Source organism: Triplophysa rosa, linkage group LG10 (genome assembly GCF_024868665.1).
Source record: "Triplophysa rosa linkage group LG10, Trosa_1v2, whole genome shotgun sequence".
Lineage (NCBI taxonomy): Eukaryota > Metazoa > Chordata > Actinopteri > Cypriniformes > Nemacheilidae > Triplophysa > Triplophysa rosa.
In genome coordinates this window covers 9,584,551-9,610,644 of record NC_079899.1, presented here as the reverse complement: position 1 = coordinate 9,610,644, position 26,094 = coordinate 9,584,551, and the positions used below count along the sequence as shown (strand labels likewise).

At 38.6% G+C, this 26,094-nt stretch overlaps 1 protein-coding gene across 2 annotated transcripts in view; it reads right to left on the bottom strand.

The window, feature by feature from the left end:
• crim1 (cysteine rich transmembrane BMP regulator 1 (chordin-like)) overlaps positions 1–21,942 on the bottom strand; it is a 132,155-nt gene extending 110,213 nt beyond the window's left edge. The window contains exons 1-2 of one of the 2 annotated variants that reach the window (XM_057343247.1): positions 21,013–21,942; positions 11,383–11,556 (exon numbers count right to left, since the gene is read on the bottom strand). In XM_057343247.1, the coding sequence (XP_057199230.1) occupies positions 11,383–11,556; positions 21,013–21,325 (487 nt within the window). In that variant the 5' untranslated portion in view covers positions 21,326–21,942. The remainder of the gene's footprint in view (positions 1–11,382; positions 11,557–21,012) is intronic. The other variant, XM_057343246.1, reaches the window with a different exon arrangement.
• Between the last annotated feature and the right edge of the window lie 4,152 nt (positions 21,943–26,094).

Below are 26,094 nucleotides of genomic sequence, written 5' to 3'. Positions count from 1 at the left end.
CGATTTCAAATCTCCCTTTCCTGTCTAAAATACTAGAAAAAGTAGTGTCCACTCAGTTGTGCTCTTTCTTACAAAATAATGACATACACGAAAAATTCCAGTCAGGTTTTAGACCGCATCATAGTACTGAAACTGCGCTCGTTAAAATTACAAACGACCTGCTCATAGCATCAGATAAAGGTAACATCTCACTCCTAGTCCTGCTCGACCTTAGTGCTGCGTTCGATACTGTAGACCATAAAATACTTCTAGATCGCTTACACAATTATACCGGTATTCAGGGACAGGCACTACAATGGTTCAGATCTTACTTATCAGACCGACATCAATTTGTCCATTTAAATGGGGAATCATCAAATCTAACGCAAGTAAATTATGGATTACCTCAGGGATCGGTTTTAGGACCCTTGCTATTCTCCATATACATGCTGCCCCTTGGAAACATTATTAGAAAACATGGAATTAGCTTCCACTGTTATGCAGATGATACTCAGCTATATATCTCATCAAGACCAGATGATTCCTTCCAACTATCCAAATTGGCAGAGTGCATCGACGATATAAAGCATTGGATGACTTGTAATTTCCTTCTTTTAAATTCTAATAAAACAGAAATATTACTTATCGGACCAAAGACACGTGAGCAGAATATTTCGGATTATGACCTGCAAATTGAAGGCTGCACTGTTACTCCAACAAATACAGTTAAAGACCTTGGCGTTATATTAGACAGCAACCTGTCATTTAAAAATCACATCTCAAATGTCACAAAAACAGCCTTCTTCCACCTTAGAAATGTTGCCAAATTGCGAAATATTTTATGTGTGGCTGACGCAGAGAAGCTTATTCATGCATTTGTGACCTCAAGACTTGACTACTGTAATGCACTGCTTAGTGGTTGTCCTGCAGCATCAATAAACAAACTACAGTTAGTTCAGAATGCAGCTGCCAGAGTTCTAACCAGGTCCAGAAAATACGATCACATAACCCCAATGTTATCAACCCTTCACTGGTTACCCATTAAGTATCGTATTGACTTTAAAGTTCTTTTAATTACTTATAAAGCCTTAAACGGTTTAGCCCCTACCTACATAACAGAGCTTCTACCACACTACAACCCATCACGCTCTCTAAGATCTCAAAACTCCAGACTTTTGATAACACCTAGAATAACTAAATCCACCAAAGGGGGTAGAGCTTTCTCATACGTAGCACCTAAACTCTGGAATAGCCTCCCCGATACTATTCGAGGGTCAGACACACTCTCCCAATTTAAATCTAGATTAAAGACACATCTTTTCAGCCAAGCATTCACTAACACATAGCTAATGAACAGCAGCTACGCTAATTAGTCTCTTTCTGCCCTCGCCTCGGGATGCCCATCCCGAGGTAGGGAGAGATTCCGCCAGGCTCAGATGAACGTCATATGCCCATGCCCAACTAGAGATTACGCCAGCTACATCGGAAAATCCTGTGCCATCCTCCTGCGAGAGCCTGCGGACTGACTGACCATCCCAGCTCCATCCAAGGCAATTCCATCACCACCCAAGAAAAAGGCGACCATCTGACCGGCCCAGCTCAGACAATTCCATCCCCAACCGAGAGCAAAGACGGACTACTTGTCACATTAATGCTAAATTTACAATACTTGGTATTTAATACTAAACTTACATCACATGACAGCAGTTTGAAGTTATGGCTGCACTCAGTGACTTTGATTGGAGGTAGCTGGGTGGGTGTTGTAGGGAGTGGGGGGGCTTGTTGGTTGTGGTTCGGGGTATTTCATTTGTTGGGACTGTGTGGGTCTGGTCTGGTTGGTCTTGTTTTGTGGTCGATGTCGGACAACAGAGGAATAAAGTTAATTATGCCATTACTACTTTTCCCTGGTTGTTCCTCTGTTGTCTGTTGTTGATCACGGAATGGGACCGGGTTGGACCTGCACGGTTTCGGCGGGTGGGGCTTCCTGCTCGTGGGCTCTCCCTATTCTTCGTGGACGTTGCTCGGTGGCTTTGGTCGGGGTCACTGAGTGCAGCTATGACACGTCAGAGGAGATCTGGCCCTCCCGGCTGAGCCTGGTTTCTCCCGAGGTTTTTTTTTCTCCATTATTCATCATTGGAGTTTGGGTTCCTCGCCAGAGCAGAGCAGTGCAGTGTTGGCTTACTCACCGGGAGACTGCATTTATTTATTTATTCATTTATTTTTTAGATATTATTTATTATAATGATCTTGCCTGGTCTATAAACACCATGCACTGTGCTGTGTTTTACCTTTCTGTGTTTTTCTAATTTGCTCCTGTAAAGCTGCTTTGGAACAATACACATTGTGAAAAGCGCTATATAAATAAAATTGAATTGAATTGAATTAATGTCACCTATAATCTTCAGTTTTGGCTGATGTATTGAATATTTATGATTGCAATGATTTTTCTTGCAATATAAAATTAAGCAATATCATGAATATCACAAATGTTATAATATACCAAAGGGTATGCCATTACAGTGCATAAGAACTATAAATCCTATTTTTCTATTTGGCTACAATGGCAACTTGGTACATTCGATACACAAATATTGAACTATATACAATACTGAGTATTTTTTTTAGCTTTATAGGGTATAAGCTTTTTTATAGGGGAGTTTTATTACATTTATTTTTGATGTATAACCCAGTCCAATCTGAATCTAATACAGCTTTTTACTCTTGTAGCAGATTTTCTCAGCCTGCACACACCCGCACACATGGAGCCCGTGTTCCACATCAAAACTCCACAAATTCCTTAGATTTTTCATCTAAGGGACAAGAGAGAACGTCCAAGTACAGTACTTTCAGGCATTCCGTTCTCGGGCTTGGCCGACCCCCCCACGCTCTCTTTGAAAACAGGACATTGTTAAAACAGAAACATGTTGCTTTTGGCATGAGAGGCTGCTCTCTCCCGGCATACAACGGGGCCTGCAATTAGCATGGCCGGCTCCCCAGAACAAATATTCTCTACTGTAATCCTGCCAAGGCAGCAGAGACACAGCTCTACTGCAAGAATGCTTGGCATTTCCTTTAATGTGCTTTGGCCGAGCTGGGTCAAAGAAAACTAATACGGAGTCTCTCAGAACAAAACTTCCTGCTCTGTCTCAATCTCTCTCAAACACACACAAACTTTCTCTATGCAACGACAAACTCTCACCCTCATATCACATTTTCGTCCTTCTGCCGCATTCTGTATACCTGCTACTGTCGGCTACAAGCTTTCCTTCAAATCTCAAATCTTATATGAATAACCTCATCTTTTTTTTATGTATATAATTTGTTCTCGTGTATGTCCCCTATCAGTATTTGGTCACTTTTGAACACAAATGTCTTTATTAGTGCTGTCAAATCAATTAATCGTGATTAATCAATTTCAAAATAAATGTTTATATTTATATAATATATGCGTGTGTGCCGTGTATATTTATATGTATAAATAAATACACGAACATTTATATATTCAAGAAATATGAGTAATACTGTATATATTTATATTTATACATAATGTAAATATAAATTGTTATATATACACATGTATGTGTGTGTACTTAAATAGACATATACATATTAGTGCTGTTAATCGATTAAATAAATTAACTAATTAACCGCACATTTTTTGGGGGAAATTAATCGCAATTAATTTCACATGACATTAATGTTTTAAAATATACTTTTAGATTCTAATAATTGCATATATAATCTCCAAATTAATTGAGAAACAACAGACAGACTGTCTATTTCTTTTCTTTTGAAAGTTTGACACCATTCTAATGAAAACCTGTATCACTGATATCAGTACTACTACTGATGTTTCTATGAAATATGTTTTTCTTAATTCTAACAATAATTACACATTGAAGTATAATTGAGAGCAATCAATTTTAACATTTATTAGGCTTTAAAGAGTAAATATTCCTTGATTTTTAAGGTCCTATTTTGGTTTACGTAGTGTCCAACAACAAGTTTACGTACATACAAGGTGTAAAAACACTATTATTTTGTTATCATAGGCAGTTATTCTTACCTTACTTCTTGACTGACTCCCAAATGATTCGTTCGGCGAATCATCCGTCTAATCCCCTCCTTTCTGCCAGTCTAATCTGATCTGATTGGTCAGATATTCTAGTCTGCTATGATTGGTCTACCGCGAACGAGGGGAGAAGAGTGAGGTTTTCGCGGGCAGTCCTAGCAAAACGTAGACTAGGGCACGACTCGTTTGCGTGCTTCAGAATCGACTCCCTTTTTTCCAAGCCAATAACTGCTATTCATTCACCTTCGGCTTTACAACTTGGCAGATTGCTTACTTTCACACAGGGCAACATTACACACTGCATGAAATGTAATTTACATGATATCATAATATGTACTCTTTAAAATAACTTTAAGAGCGTGATCATATAATGTAAAACTAGCCAAAGGATGACAGAAAAAACGGATTCTGCGTTAATTCCGTAAAATATATTTAACACATTAATATCGCATGCGTTAACACACTATTTTTGACGGCACTAATAAATGTACACGCCACACACATATACTATATAAACAAACATTTACTTTGGATTCGATTAATCGCAATTCATCGATTTGACAGCACTAGTCTTTACTAATAAAAGATTGAAAATATTACATCAAAATATTAAAAAAGATAACACGGCTACACTTACCACACATTTTTAACTGTAACTTAGTTGTCCTATTTAGAACATGTATAAAGTAGTCTATAATGCGATAAAAAATGAAACCCTGCTCTACTAAGACTCTTGTGTGTTTCTGAGGCGAACTAACTTAAAGCATTCACTAAAAATAACCTTGGCACCAGTTAGTTAAAAGTAATTAGAATGTTCGGAGAAATGATCTGCCGTAGCGTTATGTAAGGGGTTTGATATTTTGCCATGTACTGCAGCGATACTCATGCATTTGTAACTGTAATTTAAATACTTTTAGGGCCACTGAATGTGCCAGAATGCATGCAGCCTACATATCGCGACTTCTATAAAAAAACTTTGGCAAAAGATCCAGTTATATCTTTTTAACAGACAGTTTCTAAAAGTAGTGTATCCATCCACATACCATATTACTGCAACCTGTGGGTAAGAACTGGATCACTGGAAGACTACCATTCACCTCCATGTTAATTTCAAATGTAAGTTCTCTAAAAGAGTTCAAGCATGCTCTATTACTGCCTCAGTGCTTTTTAGTCCAGTCATTTTACAATGACAGTCAAATTGCCATGAATAACCTAAACCCACATGCTCAGAAGTACTTGAATCCTTCATCCCTGTCTAAACACAAAATTCCTGAAAACACACCCACACAGCTACCTCTGATAATACAAATTCACAAATGTACAATGATTTACATGAAAAACATAACATGATACTTAGTGTGAGTTTTTAATGGTACGCTCAATGTGTGCACCTATACAGTTGCCACTGTTGGAATGGGTTATATGCACACGGGACGATGGCGTACTTCTGCTAAAATCTCAGCCAGCAAGGTCACTTCCACTCTCATGAAAATAAGTAAAATACATCATCCCACACAATATGGAGGATGAAATCAATGCATTAGAATATTCTTTTAACCTAATAATTCCTTTTTCATTACTGAAGTAGCCTAATTTTCGATTTAAACAGCACAGTATATCATTTCTAATAAAACCACACTGTGTGTAACGTTAGGCCTACCTAAAAATCAAACATTATAGATATTGAAATAAAATAACCAATGACTTCAACACAATATTTAAAGCAGATTTTTATTGATAGAAGAATAAACATTAAATTATCTTCAGGCTAACAATATTCTTGTCTCACCACAGAAGTATAGCGCGGCTCCGTCTTTAGATATAACAATCAAAAGCCCTGAGTTTCAGTCCTTACATCATGGTCTGTTGATTTAGATGTGTCAAATCAATTGAAAATCACGAAAATATAAGTTTACTCTCAAATCTGTACATTTTTAAATAAAAAAATTAAATAAATAAACCGCTAAACTAATGTGTTAGTGGGTGAGGTAAAACGGAATGACCGTTAATTTTTAAATGACGGGAGTGCGCGGCAGAGCGGAGTATGCATGTGCTCGAGCGCACACACATACTGTAACAGACAATAAAGAAATACACATGGATTTATATGATTGTATTTTCATTTAGCTTAACTAGTTTATTATTTTCAGCCATTAAAGGGCACATTTATTAATGTCATTTGGTCAGTACAACATGTGTTAATGTGATCTTATAATTTCTGTATTGCACGTCACTGATGTTTACCAGTTTTGACTATTTTTACCATTAAAAAAAGAACAAAAAAGAAACAGCAGGGAATGTTATTTTCTGGTTGCAAAATAATAACCAAAAAAGAACCATCAGGTAATGTTATTTTCTGGTTGCAAAAAATAACCAAAAGATAACCATCAGGGAATGTTTTCTTCGGGTTATTTTCTGGTTGCAAATAATTACCAAAAAAATAACCATCAAGGAACGTTATATTCTGGTTATTTTCTGGTTATTTTTCAAAAACAGCCTCCAATGTTCTGGGAACATTATTTTCTGGTTGCAAAAATAAAACCTGAAAGGAACGTTCTTAGAACGTTATTTTTTGGTACCCCAAAAAAAGAACCAAAAGGGAACCAAAAACTAACGTTAGGGGAATGTTCTGTGTTTGCTGGGAGCCTGGCTGAGATTTTAGTGGAAGTACGCCATCGACCCGAATGCATATACCCCATTGCTATTTCCATTCAGGGCTCTAAACTGCGACCAAAATGCTCTCAAAAGCGATCATTTTTTTATAATGTGCGAGGAAAAATTTCACAGGGTCGCATTGGTGCGAGTGTGTAAAACAAATTTTTGCCCCGCCAAAGATTTATTTAACATTTAATGTGATTTATGAATGGTGAATGACGCGCTTGTGATAATTGCAGGAAAGAGCGAGCAGAGAGCTTGTTCACTCCCTCTGTCTCCAAACTAAAGTGTGTGTTTGACTTCATTCGGTGTTGCGGAGATCGGACGGCATAAAAGCACTACGGGACAGAGTGCTCCATGTCAGGGGGGTGGGGGAAGAACCCAAGTGCAGGCAGCGGTGGTACAGGGAAAAACACGAAAACAAAAACCCACGATGGGGAACAAATGCAGTTCGGAAAACCAAACAGAAACAAAAGACTTCCCACGAGGGGGAAAAAGTAAAAGAAACAGGATAACTAAACTCACATACTAAACAATCAAGACAAGACTACTCTACACGCAACATAAAGACACGGGGCAAGGTAATCCAAGGCAAGGTACATCAAACAGAGCAAGGCACATGGCAAGGACAAGGCGAATATCACAAAACGAACGAACACAGGACAGCAAACACAAGGGCATTAAATAGGAAGACTAACAAAGAAGTTAACAATGGGCAGGTGTGGGTAATGAGACACAGGCAGGAAGCTGAACGAGGAAACGAGAGGGGCGGGGCCAAAGACGAGACCGGAGAGAACGCACATTATGTCGTGACCGACAATAATATGTTTCTCTCCACACAAAACATGAGGCTCTGCCAGAATCATGACAGCTCCATATGCTTTTAAAATGCTCTCATAGAACATTGATGTCATATTCCGATCGTTCTCCGCAGTGATTAATGATGTTTCGAACACATCGGTTTCTGAACTGTCTCTCTCCTTCACACGTTAATCAAAAGCAAGGTCAGAAGTCAGAATCAATGTTTCACATAGCGCATTTTGAGAATATTTTTACCTGAATGACAGCTGGGTGTGAATGTGCTCAAATTAAAACATGTTGCCTTTCCTTCCCTGACAAGTGTTCCGCACATGCAGCCGACATAAAGGAAACATTCTATCCAATGAAGTGTTTTCCTTGTTAACTTTCTTTTGCGATGTCGTAACAGCTGTAAATAACAAACAGCGCGTCAATGTCCTCTAATGTCCGATTGGCGACGTAATGACTCATTTGAACCGATTCATTTTGTTGAAACAACTCATATGTCAAACACTGAACTCACGAGACTCACTGTCTAATCCCATCAAATCAGTCACTCAAAACACCTCAGAACACAAGCGTTCTTAGATCATTTAACAAGAGTGGTTTGTAAGATTTAGTATTTAAAGTTTATTTATGACAATGTGTAGTAATAAAGTACATATATAATAATTTAGTTCTGAGTTACTTTTGAGTTTTGAGCTAGCTAATTTAATTTAATTTTATGTGGTAAAAATAAAGAAGGCCAGTGGCAAAAATACAGCTTTTTGCAATAAAGGAGGATTGTGAAGAGTGACAGGTTATATTTGTGTCAGATCATTTCATAGCAAATATATCACTTGTAGGGCTGCACGATAATTTATCGCGATACCACTAAATCCTATTGAAATCAAGCTGGCTGCGATATGCAATGTGTCAATATTTTTTTTAATGCGTAGCTTGTCTGTGAAGCACGTCTCTGGGATCAGTAGGAAATGCTGCTCGATCTGAAAGCAGTGCGAGTTTGAGTCGCTTATAATGTGCATTTGAAAAAACAACACCCGTCAAACATGATCATTATAAATATACTTTATTATCATAAAAATACCTGATGGCTTGAGTAACGGTGATAAAAAGATGTCCATAGGCATTTCCTAGATTCTAGACTGCGTTATGGTCTTCTTCTGCAGTGCGTAATTGGAGTTTACGCACAAGAGAGCACCAGTGCGACTAGAGGGAAAAATGAGTCTAGAGCCCTGTGAGACGTCTGGGCTTTCCCTCTCATACTGTACCACCTCTGGCTCTTGTTTCATACATTTCACCATATTTGTATTCTTTTTGCAGAATTTAACCACACAATGTTCATAAAATGCAAAAAGGATTGACAGATTCTGTTTGAGTCTACCCCTGGTAGGTCCCAAATGCTTCGATGTGCCGCAGTTACATATTAACATTTTCAGCAAATGGATGCACACTTGCCAAATTTATTCAGAGAACCTTGATCAGTGTCTCTATGCGGTAACCTGACCCTGAATTTATTTCCATAACTGCTCTGGAATATTTCTTACAGCAATACAAAATCTACTTAGACAACAAAGGTCAACATATTATTACTGTTTTATTGGAGATTGATTTCCTGTAGCAGCAACAGTAGCTAAGAATACGGATGCCATTAGGGAACCTCGAAGAGGGCAGTACGGCACCGTTATCAATCTCCATTGCCCTTTTAGAAGACCCACCTCGCAGTTCCTTCTATAGAAATTCTGAGGTCACTGCACTTCTCAAGCTGGAGCCTGTACTGATTCGCAACTGATAATATCAATAGCACTTATCTATTCAACAGTCGCCCTTGCGTCTGCCAGCTTCCCGTAATGCAAAACACTGCCCTGCGTGGAAGGACTTTTCTTGTCGGGCTGAATAGAGCGAACAACCTTAGAGGTCGAGCCCATATTTCAGACGATTCTGATTTGGTTGCATGTGCAGTAGTTTAAATGCAGTTTTGTGTCTATCCACCGCCAGTAGCACTAAAACAGGAGTAGTAGTGGGAGTTTGAGATCGAGTTTAATCATATTATGGAGACGCTTCCACTTCTTCATGACAGAAGCAATTGTTTAATGTAAAATCAATAAAATCTTACAACGTCTGCCGACTCTAGACACGACAGATAGCCAGGTTGATGAATCACGACAGTAATGTTTTTCTTATGCAAATGGTAACTGCTGAGCGCATGCCATTATAACAGCGCAAAACATGTGCCTTGGCCCACGCTCCTTACCGCAGTGAACGCAAACAGATGTACGAGGAGATTGGAGGAAAAACAACCTGACGTAACTGCCAGAAAATGCATCACATTCTCGAGAAACAAAAAGAGTATTATGTTGGACGGCTAGGTGGGTGTTTCTACACACTTTAAAAAATATAATACTGTTCATGTTGCTTTGGGCTAGTAGGAGCAAAACATTTTTTTTGTTGCATCACTGCATTAATACTGACAAACCTTCATATTATATATATATATTTATATAGTGGCTGGAATATAAAAACACTATAAATATAGTTTAATATAGAAAACAACATTTATTATAGCAAGCACCACTTAAAAATCCAGTAGAAAAGCATCCAAACTGAGCAGACGTAACACCAGTACCCACTCAAAAAAACAACAAGCTACTCATCAAGAGAATTAAGTTTATATTAGACACAACATTGTGACAACTTCACACACACACAAGCAAAACACTATTACAAACTAGACACAACATCAAAATATACAAGTGACAACCACAGCAGCTATAAACCACTAGTCAAAACAACATGACAAAACAAAACCTGGGATATCCTCAAAGATAGCCACCGCCTGCTTCAGGGTTAACCAAATGTACACCTGCCGCAATAAAACAACAAGGCCCATTGCTAAGACTGTTGTGATAACAAGCGTGTATTTTTGTGCTTAATTGCCAGTGTTCCAGTGGCTCAGACTGAACGCACAGGCACGCTTAGAGAATGCAAGCATCCATCAGGGACTGCATTTTTCAACGCAACATTTGCATTCTGATAGCTCTAAAAGGAGCCTTATCAGCTTCTAGTAAATCAGCTTGTTTGTTTGTTTAATCACAGGCTTCTGAAAAAAACTTGTCATATAAACACGAAAAAGAGGGAAAATAGTCTCCTGCTACCGCCGCCCTTTCCAAAAGAAAAATAATTCGAACAATAGAAATAAAAATGTAGCCTCGGATTTGTTATTAAGTGGCTTAGCGAAGGCAGAAAATATGCCGCTGTCTGACACTAGCGGGTCAAAGTGAAACTTTTGCAAAACATGTATTTGTTCGGGTTTTGGAATGCAGGGTGAACTAGGACAACGAAATCGTGTTTCGAAAGACACTGCAAATTTTTCGTCGCAAAAAAACACCAGCCCGACATTCTCATCTTTTATTAATATCTATTCATCTAAATTAGTTCAGAGGTTAAATTCATCCCTTCACTGATGCTGAAAATTAGTGCTTGGATTGATTACTTTCAGAGTATCTCAAAACTAACAAGGAAGATTATTAAAATTAGCAAAGTAAATTATGGATAATTAGGTGTGCCAGAAAAATGTGTCACGTTCTTGATATTGCCCTGAAATGAACCCCATACAACACTTACATGGGACTAGTAACTGATTATTAAAAAATCCAATAATCAACAATTTGTATTGAAGTATGCTCATAAAAACCAGGCAACAGGAGATGAAGTACTTTCTTTAACGATGAAACCCATCAAAGAAACAAAAACAGCACAATGACATCATGACTACAGCTGAAAAACATGCATGCATGTACAAGTCGGTTGAAATCAGGAAGTACGGAAAAAAACAGAGACAGATATAATGAGAACAGAGATTGAAATAAGAGGCGTACCTTCAATCTTCTGCAGGGCCGTCTGACAGGCATCCTGGCTAGCAAACTCAAATGGGTTGTTGCATGTTCGCACACTGTCACATTCACACTTCCCATCAATGATGTTACAGCCCGTAACCAGGTTTTCATTGCATGGCTCAAAGCCCAAGAGCTGGTCGTCATCCCAGTTTTCATCTGAACAGGAATGGAGACAGAATCGTTTATTAGTGAAGACATCACAGTGAGAGAAATTCATAATAATACATTCGCAGATCAAACAGCGTAAGCGAATTTAAAGATTCGGAAATGAACCTGGTTTGTTTCTGTAGCATTATTACGCTAGCGGGTTCACCCAAAGCCTAAAGGTCTGGTGTTGCTGGGGTAATGAGGGTACTAGAAAGGACCACATGACCAATTACATGTGAATTTGAGGTGCGAGAGGTGAGGCAGTGGCTCGGAAAGAGCAGAAAGAGACTTGTTATAAAAAATTATGCCGATCCTGCATTCCCAGACTCTCTTGACTTACATAACAGATAAATCGTGGCAGAGAGCAACACATTTTCGAAATAAGGGTGACCTCGACCCATAAGATGCGGCTATCTGCCAGCGACATTATGAAGTTTTATTTACAGTGCAAACACACGTTGCTGATACCAGCGCTGGTATTTCAGCCTTTCAACGTGTTCGCCCTATCAGCGTGTCCGCATGTTTGCGTGCTTAGAATGCATGTATACACACTCATACCTGATGTACTAAGCTAGAAAATGTTGGCTTTCCTAAAGACTCCAACTAAGTATTCTGATCTATGTTAAAGGGATAGTTCACCCATAAATAAAAAATCTGTCATAATTTACTCGTCCTATTGTCATTTTAAAACTGTATGGCTTACGCAGAACACAAAAGATATTTTGAAGAACAACGGTGGTCCCCATTCATTTCTATTGTATAGACACAAAATCAACACGAGTCAATGGGTACCGCCGTTGTTCGGTTACCAACATTCTTCAAAATATCTTCTTTTGTGTTCTGCGTAAAAAAGAAAGCCATACAGGTTTAAAATGACAAGAGGGTGAGTAACTAATGACAGATTTTTCAGTTTTGAATGAACTATGACTTTAAGTTCGCCTTTGCATGCATTAGATGCATCTGCATGCATGTAAATTTTTTTTATATAAACCGACCTGCTTCCCAATGGCCACACGCTTCAGAGACATTTTTGTAGAAACCTGCCTTTGTACTACTGAGAAATCAATGAAATAACACAATTTCACTAACAATGAGACAACACGAGGTACTTAATGACTTATATAACTCCTCAAAGCCTGGGTGAATCACTTCAAATACTCAATAAAGAAGTAATGAAAAACACACATTTCTCTATGATTGTTCTAAGGACATGCTACAACTCTTGCAATGCCTTGTGTTTAACTTTTAAGGTCATCTAGATATGAATATAGATATAGAATATGTCATTCTAGCTACAGCACAATACTCAAATGTGGTCCACAAGGTCTCTATCACTTCCATGCACTGAAAAAAAAACAAAGAAAAGCAATTTCTATAGCAGTGTGAGTATGTGATCTCCTAATGATCAAGAACTGATGTTTCAAAAGCTCCTGTGCTTGTTGTTTTCATCAAAGCCACAAGGGTGAGGTCCCTAAATAGCTGCTGTCAACAGTTGATTCTTCAGTAACTAAGCATGGCTCTCCAGACTACTGCTACATCATTTAGCTGTCTGAGGAGGGTTGAGTCCCAGGCCTCCCTGCCAAACAAGGCTGTCAGTAGCCTGGCATAAGTTCATAAGATAAGCACATAGCGGTGGTCTGTACCACACACACACAACGATTCATCCTGGCATAATGATAGACAGCACTGCTTCTTTTAGCAAGTTCCTATTTATGAGTTCAGAAATCGTGATTACGTTGTGATCAGTGTTGGGTGTAAATAGTTACTAAGTAATTAGTTACTGTAATCTAATGTAATTACTTTCCCCTTAAAAAAGTAAAGTAAGTGATTTCTCTTATTTTATCTGTAATTTAATTACAGTTACATCTGATGTAATTGAACTAAATACTGTGTAATATATTCAATAGTGGAGATTACATCAAAATTCAAAGTCTAACTTTAAAATGTATGTTGACTTCTTTACACTGTTAAACTATAAAAGATACAAACATGCACGATATGTGGAAAATACAGCGTTTTTATCCTTAAATCGTGTAAACACATTGCATTTCATCTAAAACAAACGATATTATTCGTTTTAGCCGTGTCATATGACCCCTTTAACATGGTCAACTTGTCAGACCAGTTTTTACTGCACTTATGCTTTTTGTTGTCCTTGTGTTTTTCCAATTGCTTCTGTTGCTTACCTCATTTGTAAGTCACTTTTGATAAAAGCGTATGCTAAATGACTAAATGTAAATATGTAAATGTAGAATGTCAACTTGTCAAAAAAACGAGTTGAACGTATGACGTAGTATTTCTGTGCTCGGTTCACTCTGCCAGGGTTGGTACAGGTTTCGGAAAGGTTTTTTTGAACATGAATTCCTGTTTCGTAACAAGGGTTCTTTGTCCCTTATTGGACAATTCTCCCAGAAAAGTCATCCGGCGAGCGGAAGAGCACGCCCACGCGAGAGTGTGAGAGAAAGAGCACGCCCACGCGTCAACCAGCCAGCGTGAGAAAGAGCACGCCCATCAATGTTGCTTCACTCGGAAGTTTAGCTGTGTTTGTTTGCTCACTGCATATTGGTGATGAATGTTATATAAACGGTGGATATAACGCTGGATTTGGAGATCATTTGAAACTGATAGATGTCGCAGTCCCAGCGCTAAAAGAGGCCGAACATGAACCGCACATGGTGAGTCAAACTAAGTCATATATCTCTATTTTGTTGGCAATCGGCGTGCACGTGAATAATGTAAAAAACACAAACTTATAGTGAATCAATGCAATGATGTATTGTGTGCTCGTGCTGTAGTTCTGCCCCCCTTCATGCCTCCAGGCGCTCGTCTTTTTCTGGAAATAATCGTAGAGCTGTATCTGTCTTTTATAAATTTGATCAAAATAAACACTCTTCGAAGATACTACTGTATAGGTACTCAAGATTTATATGAGATTGGCAGAAACTTTGTGTGTTGCCTCATCTTTAAGAAACTGTTGTCTCAAAAATATGATCATTCCAACATTACTGTCATCAGTAAGTGTTTTTATAAATTCTTTTAAACCTCTAAAAGCTCTATATTCTCTAACCAATGATTAAAGCATCTTTGATTAAAGCATCTCACACACTGAGCAAAAACACCTCTTATAGTACCTAATACAGTACAGATCAACTAGTAGATGAAGAGGCGAGTAAAGCGTGAAAATAACAATAACCGGTGGATAAAATCAACACAGCAGTTCATAAACGGGCACTGCGAAAAGTGTTGTTATGTTGATACCACGGCATGATATCAAATTGACACTCATCGTCTCCCAGCTGATACGTGATCTTCCTCTTGTCTTCTGCATTGGCACCAGGTTGTTATCAAGGCAGGAGTCCTTCCTGAAGCAAGAGGCGCTTGCTAATTTGCAAGCAAACCTATTAATTACTCTGTCAGAAAAAGTGTTCTCAATGCCATAGCCATTAAATGCTGTATTACAGCGAGCAACACTAACAAGGAGACAAACACACTTGTTATAAATCAGAAAAGCTGTAAACGCTGTACATTTTGTATGGATTGAAGGTCTTTTTTGGCGACGGTGTCTAGGGGGTGCGTTCTCTCTTCATCGTTCAAACAAGGAACCCATTTTGACACCGATTTCCCTGCTTCTGAACGATAACCCCCCAAAACTCCTGCAGGCCCTCCCTGCCCCAAAACCCCTTTAGGACACCTAGCACTCTGAGGAGTAAGAGAGGACTTCTGGGAAGAGCGTGACAGGGAAGCAGCCGAGAGGGTATTTCCGCTTGTCTTCACAGACTACATAAGACAACCAGCTCTCTTAACAAATTTCAGCCTGCCTGCACTGTTTCTTTTCTGTGAAGACGCAAGAAAGCAGAACAAAGGAGCAGACATGCACTTTGGTTGGCAGTGATGAAGTCTAAAGGAGTTTTTAACATCTGTAGAAAGGACTGTTGGCTGCTTGCATCATAGAGAAAAATGACACTAAATACCAACCCACTTCTGAACCACCAAATAAAGCAAGTAGCTACTGTAATAATAGTTTCGATTGGAATTACGTCAATAGTGGAAAGAAATTTGCATTTGTCAGACCATTTTATGGCATCCTGAACACCCCATATTTAAATCCATTCAGCAGATTTTCCACCCAATAACCAGCAAAGAGAATTCAATAAGAGTTTAGATTCTGTGCACGCCTGCTGATGACGTGAAATTACAACTTTAATCAATTTTATTGTCAGTCTGATTTATGTGCAAAGCTTGGGAAGGCTACAAAAGACTTGGACATTTCATATTGACCACTTTTATAATACTTCTATTATTTCAGATCCAGATTCCAGTCCCATTCATTTTAATTACATGGCAAACAGCGTACAGAAAAGTTTTGCATTCCATAAAAGAATGTCATTCGGGTATGCAAAGACAAGATGGTGGGTAAATAATGACAGACTTTTCATTTTTGGGTGAACTATTCTTTTAACACCAGTGGAATTGCTCATCTCTTTCCAGGTCTTCTATTGTGAATTAAATTATGTTTCACAGTCATCGTATAACCTTTATTTTGCTGGGTCATTTAGCATTTCAGCAAAGAAATGCTACGCACAAAAAGAGCTCCGGTTGACAGTGATTAAGAGCAATGTGGAGCTTCTTTGTTAGCAGACGAAGCGCAGTGTTTGTACGGATGACGTTAATAAGGGCAGGCGTGCTCCATTCTCCAGGTGTTCTCTGCAAACAGATTGTGTATAAAACATGTGCCTTTCATCCCAGATTGAGGCCATTTAAATGATAAAGACGCCTGATTTTCTCCTAGTATAGAAGAGTGTGTTTTGAGTTCAGTTATGTGTTAACTGTTATGTGCCGAGTCCAATTTCTGATGGGTGGATGCGGAGAAGGTTTTTTTAGCAAATATACTATCACTCACAAGTCAGCACCGATATGTCAAAAAAGTCAGGCATGCGTTCACGAACAAATAGAGAAATTAATAAATTATTATTTTCTTTAGCATGGCATGAGTCACCACAGCTACAACTTTTTACTGGATTTTAACCAGCTAGCAGTTGTGAATGTGTTTGTTGTTGTTGTTAAAATAGTTTCTCCTATTAAAGCTTGCTGTCCAGAGACACTTCATGCAAGAAATTATTTGTAACTTTATTCTCCCTAAACCTTTATGGCCATATAAAAAAACTGCTCTGTTTGTTTGAACAGCCCAATATTAGCTCAACAAATAGAGTGGGTTTGGGACGGGACTTCCTGTTTGACAGGGAACTTGTGTGGGTGACCAGTTTGACAAGAGTTAATAAACCCAACCCAAAACAAACCATTTTATGCATAATCCCAGTTTCAAAACATACTTGCAATAACATTCCTTCATAAGTATCCTTCTCAAAACAACAAAGGCAGAACCAAACTGCATCATGTGCACAAGTGAAGCCCAACCAATCCAAGTCAATAATGGTTCTCTTTACTTTAATAGTGCAGAGTAGACCTTTGTTTTGCTATCAGTGGGCCATGGATTTATAAAGATCTACTCTGTGCTATTCAATGGGTCGTGCTGCACTGTTTAGTTTGATAATGCTGATTTCTCACGTTTGTGTTTGACTTTCCATACAGCTCATAACAAAAACAGACTGTACGACTTCATAGAACGAATGACTGTAAGAGGTAACTTGACATGCAGACACGAGGGACTTCATAAACTTTACATAAAAATATGACTAAAAACACATATAGTATTCATCTCTACACTCTTGCTGTAAAGTTGTCAACCAGTGTTATCAACCAAAACAGCAAAGGCACACAATTTACTAAAAAGCAAATAGGACATGCTCAAGTTCTTTCTTTCTTTAATTCAGAAATATTTCTGGCTTCACACACAAGGTCTTACTCTGCCTGGATACACAGAAACAGCCATCTGCGCCTTACACAGATTTCTTCTGACACTAAAATCTGTTTAATCATCAAACAACATATGAACATCAACAAACAACACTTCTATAAGAAAAGCATGCTAAGCTTGTCATGCACATTTTACACATCTGCACCTGAATTTCTGAATGTTTTCTGGAAGAAAAATGATTTGGTATGCAACAGTTCACTTGGAGATGTTTAGGTCTATAACCGACAACAAAGTTACTATTTTTAAATTAAGTTCAATTTTTTTATGATAAGTAGCACAATTTTAATAGCACATTTACTTCAGTTTACTAAAGTAAACAATATACTCTGTGGTTGAATTATAAAAAATTCAAGGGGGGTGGTGTGGTAAAATGTGAGTGTATTATAACTCGTTCAAGTCAACCGGACTTTTATTTTGACGGGACGCCGCAAAGAGCGTTTGCTTAAGTTAACCGTACTTTTATTTTTGACGGATCGCCGCAAATGGTGTTTGTTATCTGTTCGTGTCCTCGTGCAGTGAAACGCTGGCAGTGAAAAGCTTCACAAGCACAAGGCGTTCAGGTTCAGTACACACAACCGCACCACTCTTTCACACACAGTCACGCAAAACAAGCAGAATACATATTTAAACAGTATCTGAATATTTCGTTAGCGGTTCAGCGCTAATTTCTTGTTAGGAAATAATACATTTGCCAGATTCCGTGTCATTCCGTGTTGTACAGCAAATTCTGTTTTTATGCCTGGATTCCTCTATTCCGTCCGCGTTTTCTGCATTGCGGAAATCATAGGGCTTTGGTATCGGTGTGTCATTACGAGTACGAGTACGAGTACGAGTACATGAGCTTGGTATCGGTGCATCCCTAAAAGTCACATTCTGAATAGGCCCAGAGTACGAGTACATGAGCTTGGTATCGGTGCATCCCTAAAAGTCACATTCTGAATAGGCCCAAAGTGTTATTAAGATCAATTTCAGGTGATCCGATCACAAGTATAGAATGCTACAGGTGTAAATTTGATTTGTTAAACCACATTCTTGGTAGATGAAAACACATATGACACAGAATTTAAACGCTCATCTGTCATTATGCTAAAACAGCCTACCGTACTGACCTGTCCATCAAATACTGTCCTGTACAAGGATTTTCAACTTTGCTGGTAGAAGAAAACGATCGAATTTTTTTCAGAAAAAAAAACATCTGAAAGAATTTAAAGAACCTTTGTTTTGACATATCTGAACGTAAAGTGACAGATTACGTAAGGCATATATTTGCAAAGTTCTCCTGAAAACATCACATTTGAGATTAAATTTGATTAAAAAGTATATATATAAGGGAAAATTGTGCACGTTATTACCAGGTGTAAATGATTATCTGTCTCGGCTGATCTAAATGGATTACCTGAGATGGTACAAAGGCAAACAAGGAACTGTAAAACAGTACAGATGGGTTCTCATGGGGACCCCCAAGTGCTCGATCTAAATAAAGAACTGCACCACATGTCACTTCCCAGGAAAATCTCACCCGGAGCTTCTGACAGTAGGCCCTCCAGGATGTGATGTGCTTGGAACGCCCGTCTCCAAAAGAGCCTACGGCGCATTTCAGGACCATCGTCTTGAATGCACGTGGTCACTGTAAACTGCCTGTCTAAAATAATCTAATGCTTTGGAATGGAAATATCCTGAACGTACACCTTTACGGTCATCTCCAACAGACAAATGCATCCGTTGTTTCATCTCCAGCCCTGTGGATTTCGATGTTCCAGTTAAGGGCCTTCAAAGGTCTTTGATGTCAAGACTGTGTGATATTCATAATTCAAAGGGTTTCGTAACAGGCACAGTCTGTGGCAGATGTACTTCAGAGACGAATTCACTGTTAAGACCCTCTGAGATCTCAGTGTGTTAGGAGGTGAAGGTGGAGGTTAGAAGGACGTACCCTATACTGGCATGAGCTGTGCGCTCTTTGATGTGACTCATTCATCTGACAGCCGTAGCTATGGCACTCGATGCCGCAGTGTTTTCTTGGCTGAATTACAGCAGATGTCACCTCGGCATTACATGTCAAATGGTCGAGACGCCTTCAATTTTCATAGCCAGCCATGCTGAAACCTGACCCGTGACATTGCAATGCATGTCCGCTGACTAAGTCGGCATTCCAACTGGGACCAGGCAAGGCAGGGGGTCCTTCGGAGAGGAGCAAGCAAGCATGCATGAAAAATGAGCGTCTATTGGAAATCTGTCTAAATAATATGACAGTCAGTTTTGACAATTGCCAGTGCGTAATCTCTGCTTTTTTTGTTACTGTGACACATTTTGGTTGATCTGTTTCGTTTGTGTAGAGAGTTACATCTTTGATTTTCTTAACAAGTGACATTTAAAAAAACTGAGAGACCATTAAAGTCAGCGTAAAATAAAATGTATCCTATTTACATTCTTAATGCAACTTCCCGGTCTTCTGATCACAAATCGCTCTTACATAAAAAGCTCTTACCCTTCATGTACAATAAGCACTTTAACAACCCGATCAATTTTCAATGGACAATTTCACACATCATACAAAACTGGTTTCACGTTGACTTTCAAATGAATCATACACATGCTTTTCACACTTGAAATGATTATCCCAGCATCATTTTAACCATTGTTTTAAACACTTCGCTCTGTTAATGTATTGGTTTAGTATCATAATTCACACTGTATACATTTGGCACCCCGTTATGCCAGCCCTACAGCAGGTTTGAGGATTAAAAGCGGCTTTAATCCAAGGTTTAATGTAAAAAGCCACAAGAAACCACCCTGAGCTACGACATAAGTTTTGACAGCACGATTCAAAACGAAGTGAGTAAACCGCCTCCTCGAGGAGCGAATCCTGGTGACTCAAGGCATCAGATGCGCACGTCCTCCGACGGTCAGATGTACAATATACAGGCGTGAAGTTACATAGCAGACATTCCGATGAAAAACCAACAAGCCTCGGCGGAAAGAGCGAGGCTGGCACCGCGTCCAAAAACAGCACGGAATCCGTTAGCCATATCGTAAAGAAAAGAAAACCCGACATGCAGCAAACACATTAACCAGCTCGCTTCGTTTGCGCGGCTTCAAACCGACTGTACCGTATCGAGGCAGGGCAAATGTTTTATTGTGCAGACTGGAGCGACGTGACATTTAAGCCCCATGTTGTTAGAACGCCAAACTATTTACTCTTCCCCCGATAATGGCCTTACAATCGGATTACGATATCTAATAAGCAGTGATAATAGCTCGTTTATCTTCCCAAATGCAATAGCTGTAATCGTGATTCATAGTTTCTTTGTTTTTCGTTTATTACCCTTCCATGCTTACTTACCAGATGTGTTTAATAACATCCATCTCACTGAAGCAACAACCTCTTGTGCCTCTCATTTAGGTAGTAGACAATTCTCTTTTCCGTATTCACCTCAATCTGTTTTGGATTAATGTGGCCAGTAAATACAGATGGAGACATGCGTGATTTATTACTTTAATTCCTATCGCCATCGATACGTTTGATTAAACCAATAAACAAAGTTGACAACTTTTTAAAGAGCAAAAGAAACAGAGGGAGAGAATTTACACACCTTCACAAACTCCGACCTCATACTGCGTGATAGAGCCGCCGTTTAGCGGGGGTCTAATCACGCACCGGAGCCCCCGGTCGCAGGTCCCGTACAGTCCGTAAACGCCACCGCAGCTCTCGTTTTTCTGCTTGGCGCAAACCGAACAGCAGCCGCAGATTCCCAGCACCACCGAACCGGTACAGTGCTTGGGCTCCTCACATTTGGACTTATCACAGGGCAGACATATGAGTGCTCGACTGTTCCTCGCGATTAAGAGCACAAGTTGGGAGATCAGCATACATTTCACAAGAAGATACATCCTGGAAGAGGCCATGTAGGAAAAGTGAAAAAATATATATCCAACCCACCCCCAGTCCCCCAAAACTAAACGACGTGGAAGAGCGAAACGATCAAATGACAACAGGAGAAAACAGCGGCTCTAAACGCGCGCAAGAAGGTTGCGTTCGGAATTACGCGCTTTCTGTCGAATAGAATAATAAAGCCTTCCTGTCGTTAAACTTTGGTGGAGGTTGAAGAAAGCCACCAAAAAGGCATTTCCTTCAAATGAACGACAACAGAAGAACTATCCCACGCTGTACGACCAGTGCATGGCTTATGCGTCACGATTTCTGCACAGTTCCGTCCAGTTTGTTTTTGCGTAGGAAAACTTTCCTCATGCGTCTCTCTTTCTCGGTCTCTTCCTTGGAGCCTTTCTCATGCAAGCTAATATTTTATACCCGTCCTGCGTTTATGAAGGGGGGCAGAGCAAAAGCACGAAGTTCCTTGTCGAAGGAAACGCGGTCCTGTAATTTGTTGCGGGCAGAGATTCATTCAACTGGGTGAATAATGGTTTACAGCTATCGCTCGCGTCTCGTGTTTATCGCTCGCTCTCTAGTTGAGCTCTTCTCTCTCCGCCTGCTGCTGAACGTTCAGCTCAGTCCCTCACCGTGACCTCATAACGGAACCACTCCCATCTCGCATTACTTTGCTCCATTGGAGAGTTCGTTCGCTCCAGATATGAGACACAGGAAATGCTGGTAACACGACACGCGTAACAGAAGGAGTCTGTGATATAGTTCACGCTGGTTAAGGTGTATGTGTGGAATGTGGGGCCCGCATAACTCTGCGGCTGTATACCTTAAGTGCGATTTAGTAAAATGGAAAGATAAAGGCTGTCTCGGTTTGCTGCTATAGCCTACTATTTTCCAACATCCTAACAATATTTTTTACGCACATAATAACACTTACGTATATGTTACTGAAATAAAAAACGAAGTCTGTGATCTACTGTATATGGTTTTAATAGACAGCAGCCATAGGCTATTTAGAAAAGTCCTCAGAGTAAATTGCGATAAACATTGTTAGGGTCGATGTGCATTTACCACATTTAGGAGATTTTGATATATATTGATGTACTTAAAATATTGTTGTATTCACGTTTCCGAAAATGTGTTTTGTAGTGTTGTCTATAACACATTTAACACGGTTCAAATGATTTCTACCTTCTATTTTAAAATAAAAAGAAAAGTATGCAAATAACAACTAATTTAAAACAAATGTAGCTAAAATATGACAACGTAATTTGTCATATTTTATTAATGTGTTTAATGTGACTAAATTCACACATTAAACATCCATTCTCTTAACCCGCTTATCCTCTGCGAGAGGGCTAGGGAGATGGCTGTTATACAAATGGTCAGTTGAAATCTATAGCTCACATATCAATCTTGCACCATGTCCCAACCAGAAACAACCTGTCAAGATTCTAGGGGCATGTACTTGTTCTTTCCTCACTGAAAATGAAACGCAGCACGTTGCAACAAAATTACAGCCAATCAAAAGATTTTTTACATTTAAAGGTTTCAAACCATACATTTTTAAATTGGAAAAAAGTAAATATGGTAATCAATGGTAGTCATAATGCCTCAAACATGTCAAACATTTTCACCCACACTCTTTGACTCTCAAATTAAACAGGCTGTATTTGCTGTTGTACTTTCAAAGGGATCGTTCACCCCAAAATGAAATTTCTTTCATCATTTATTCACCCTAATGTCATTCCAAATCTGTATGACTTCTGCTTTAAAGAACGTTGATAACCAAACAACATTGGCGTATGGACACAAATCCACTGAGATATCTCTCAGAATGTCTTTCTTCTCAGAAAAAGTAATATAGGTTGTGGACGACATGAGGGTAAATAAATTATGACAAAAAAAAACATTTATGGGTGAACCATCCCTTTAAGGCTTTTATTTAAATCACCTGTTAAGATTACATCATTTTATGGGAAATGCTTGCTTACAGGTTGTGGGTTTACTGTCATGCCTATTATAAATTGCACTGTGCTATTTTTCAATACCAGAATCTTTGCAAACCTTGCCTTGCACTGTGACAGGATCACAAAACAGGATGTGCTAAAATGTGCAACGAAAATTCTAAAAGATATGCAGAGTCAAAGATGCTACCCCACAGTCAGAAACCGCACATTATTTGATAGACTCCCATCAAAATGTGCACTTACATTTACATTGGAATAACTTTTTTTCAGTAAAGTGGGCAAAGAGTGTGGTTTTGGAATGAGATTTTACAGTGGGTGGGGCTGACTAAAACAACGAATCACGTTGAGAGCCAGCAAAGGCAGATTCACAAAAAAATAAGGTTCTGTAATAATTCACAAAATAAAATACTTTAAAAGAATATCTTGGCCGCTTTATTTTATATTGAAAAAAAATACAATAAATGAATAAAATAATAATATACTTTTTAGTGAATCAGACTGACCGGTATCAGGTTAAATTCATTGACTCTAAGCAAAGTTAAAGAGATAGTTCACCTAAAAATGAAAATTCTGTCATCATTTACTCACCCTCAGGTTGTTTCTAACCTGTACAATTACTTTGTTCTGCTAAACACAAAGGAAGGTATTTGGAAGAATGTCAGTAAACAAACAGATCTCATTTCCCATTGACTCCCATAGTATTTATTTTCCCCACTATGGCAGTAAATGGGGGATGAGATCTGTTTGGTTACTGACATTCTTCCAAATATCTTTCTCTGTGTTCAGCAACACAAAGACATTTATACAGGTTTGGAACAATGACGGTGAGTAAATGATGTCAGAATTGTAATTTTGGGGAGAACTATCCTTTTAAAAGCTCACAAGAGTGAAATATCATTAGTGAACAATGCTGTTGCATGACTTTCAAAAAATTGGAAAATAGCATAAATCATCACATTAAAGATGCAGTGCTTTATTATTTTCTTTTTTAGTGTAGGAGCTTGACAATAATACATTTCATTACATTAAAAAATGCTATAAAAAGTGCCCAGGACTCCTAACGCCCACCCTTTTTTCTGGCCCGAAATGCACCAGAATATTCACAGGGACTTTAACTGATGCAGAACCAATTTGAGGGTGAGAATTCTAGAGTTTTTTTAATGAATAATTCCTTGAGGCAGCCGATTTGGTGGTTGGCATTGAGTTAAAAAAAGCTAATAAAACAGTATAATGAAATTAGTCAATTTGCATACAAGCTGAATGGCGTTACAAAAATCAGTCAATTTTTAAGATTTAAATTTAAAATTCCATTTGATAGAAGATTTATTTTTAAGTCTTAAAAGTTCACACCAAATAGTCACATTCGAAAACATTGCAACATTTTTAATGCTTACCCATGCTAGCAAAATTGGGCTGAATTTTTCAGTACACTTTATCTTTTGACACCTCATACTGAAGCTGTTCTCTACACAGTTATATCAATGCTATCAGATGTCATAATCCTACAGATGATGAGTGATACATGTGGTAAGAGCCAAAACAGGGCCTCTTGTTGCCTCAGGAAACCATTAGCACAGACATCTCACAGAAATCAGATACCTTTGGATTATATGTGCCGTTCTTTCATCTCCACTCTTTTTACTGTCACAGCGTCCTGGCTTTGGGCATTAGCCAATTAGCAATTGCCTCTACACAACTTAGCTATGAATATCGATGCCAAACCTGAGATGAAAGGCTGGAGTTGGCGAAGCAGTATTGTTTTAGGCTATTTGGCTGTTGTAAAAAGGGTAGGATAGCAGTCACATTGTCTCGCTAATATTCTATTGTCTATGCAGGGCATGTAGATCTCAAGAGGCCTAATGCTTAAGATATTGGAAGCCTTTTTGATGCAGAGATGCTGTTTTTATCAACCGATAAACCACAACTCTGGCCACCTTCAAATTCTGTTCCTTTTCCTCTCTCTTTCACATCAGATTTGATCTTATCTGAGGGATTTTTCTGTCGTCATTGCTGTCAGATAATTCAGAGAGATCTTAATACAGTGAAACCCAATAATAGGAAAACACAACTGCACAAAGCAAAAATACAGCTCATTTACAGGTGGGCCTACACATTTCCCAAAGGTAGTAAAACTAAGAATACTTGGAGCCAATTGACACAGAACTATGACAGAACATCAAGATATGTATATTACACAGTTTTTCCAAAACAAAACAAATTTCGATATCAAACTTTGACAAGCGCACTTAAACCAGACAAAGAGAATTTTATTTATTGAGCTTGGAATCTATGCACTTTATGGTTGCCTTTGGTATCGTTAAACAGCTAAACATTTTATTATGTAATGTCAAAGAGAAACATCCCAAAATCCCTTTAGGGCAAGCACATTCACTCAATGGCTTGGCAACACCTCTGAATAGATATTTTCAACGTAGGCAATAGGATTAGAAGTACATCTTTTATTTTCATTGAAAAAGTAAACCTTTTAAGAACTGTCAGGATTACATTAAAATATTATATTTTACATAATCTGTCAACCGTGGTAGGGAAAATTTGGCTTTTTTAGTTTACCTAATAGTATCAAAATGTGTGTTTCTTTAGTTACCATACTAAGGAAGTTAGACTATTCTGTCAACATTTAATTTGTCAAATAAAATCTGTTTAACTTTCTTTCATCTGTGGAACACAAAAGGAAAAACATTGAGGAATTGTATAGGTTGCTATTTTTGCACTTATAATGTTTTTCGTTAATGTGAGTTGGATCTTTTCAGTGAAACAGTTCACAAAACTGGTCATCGTCTATTATAACTAGACCTGATAAA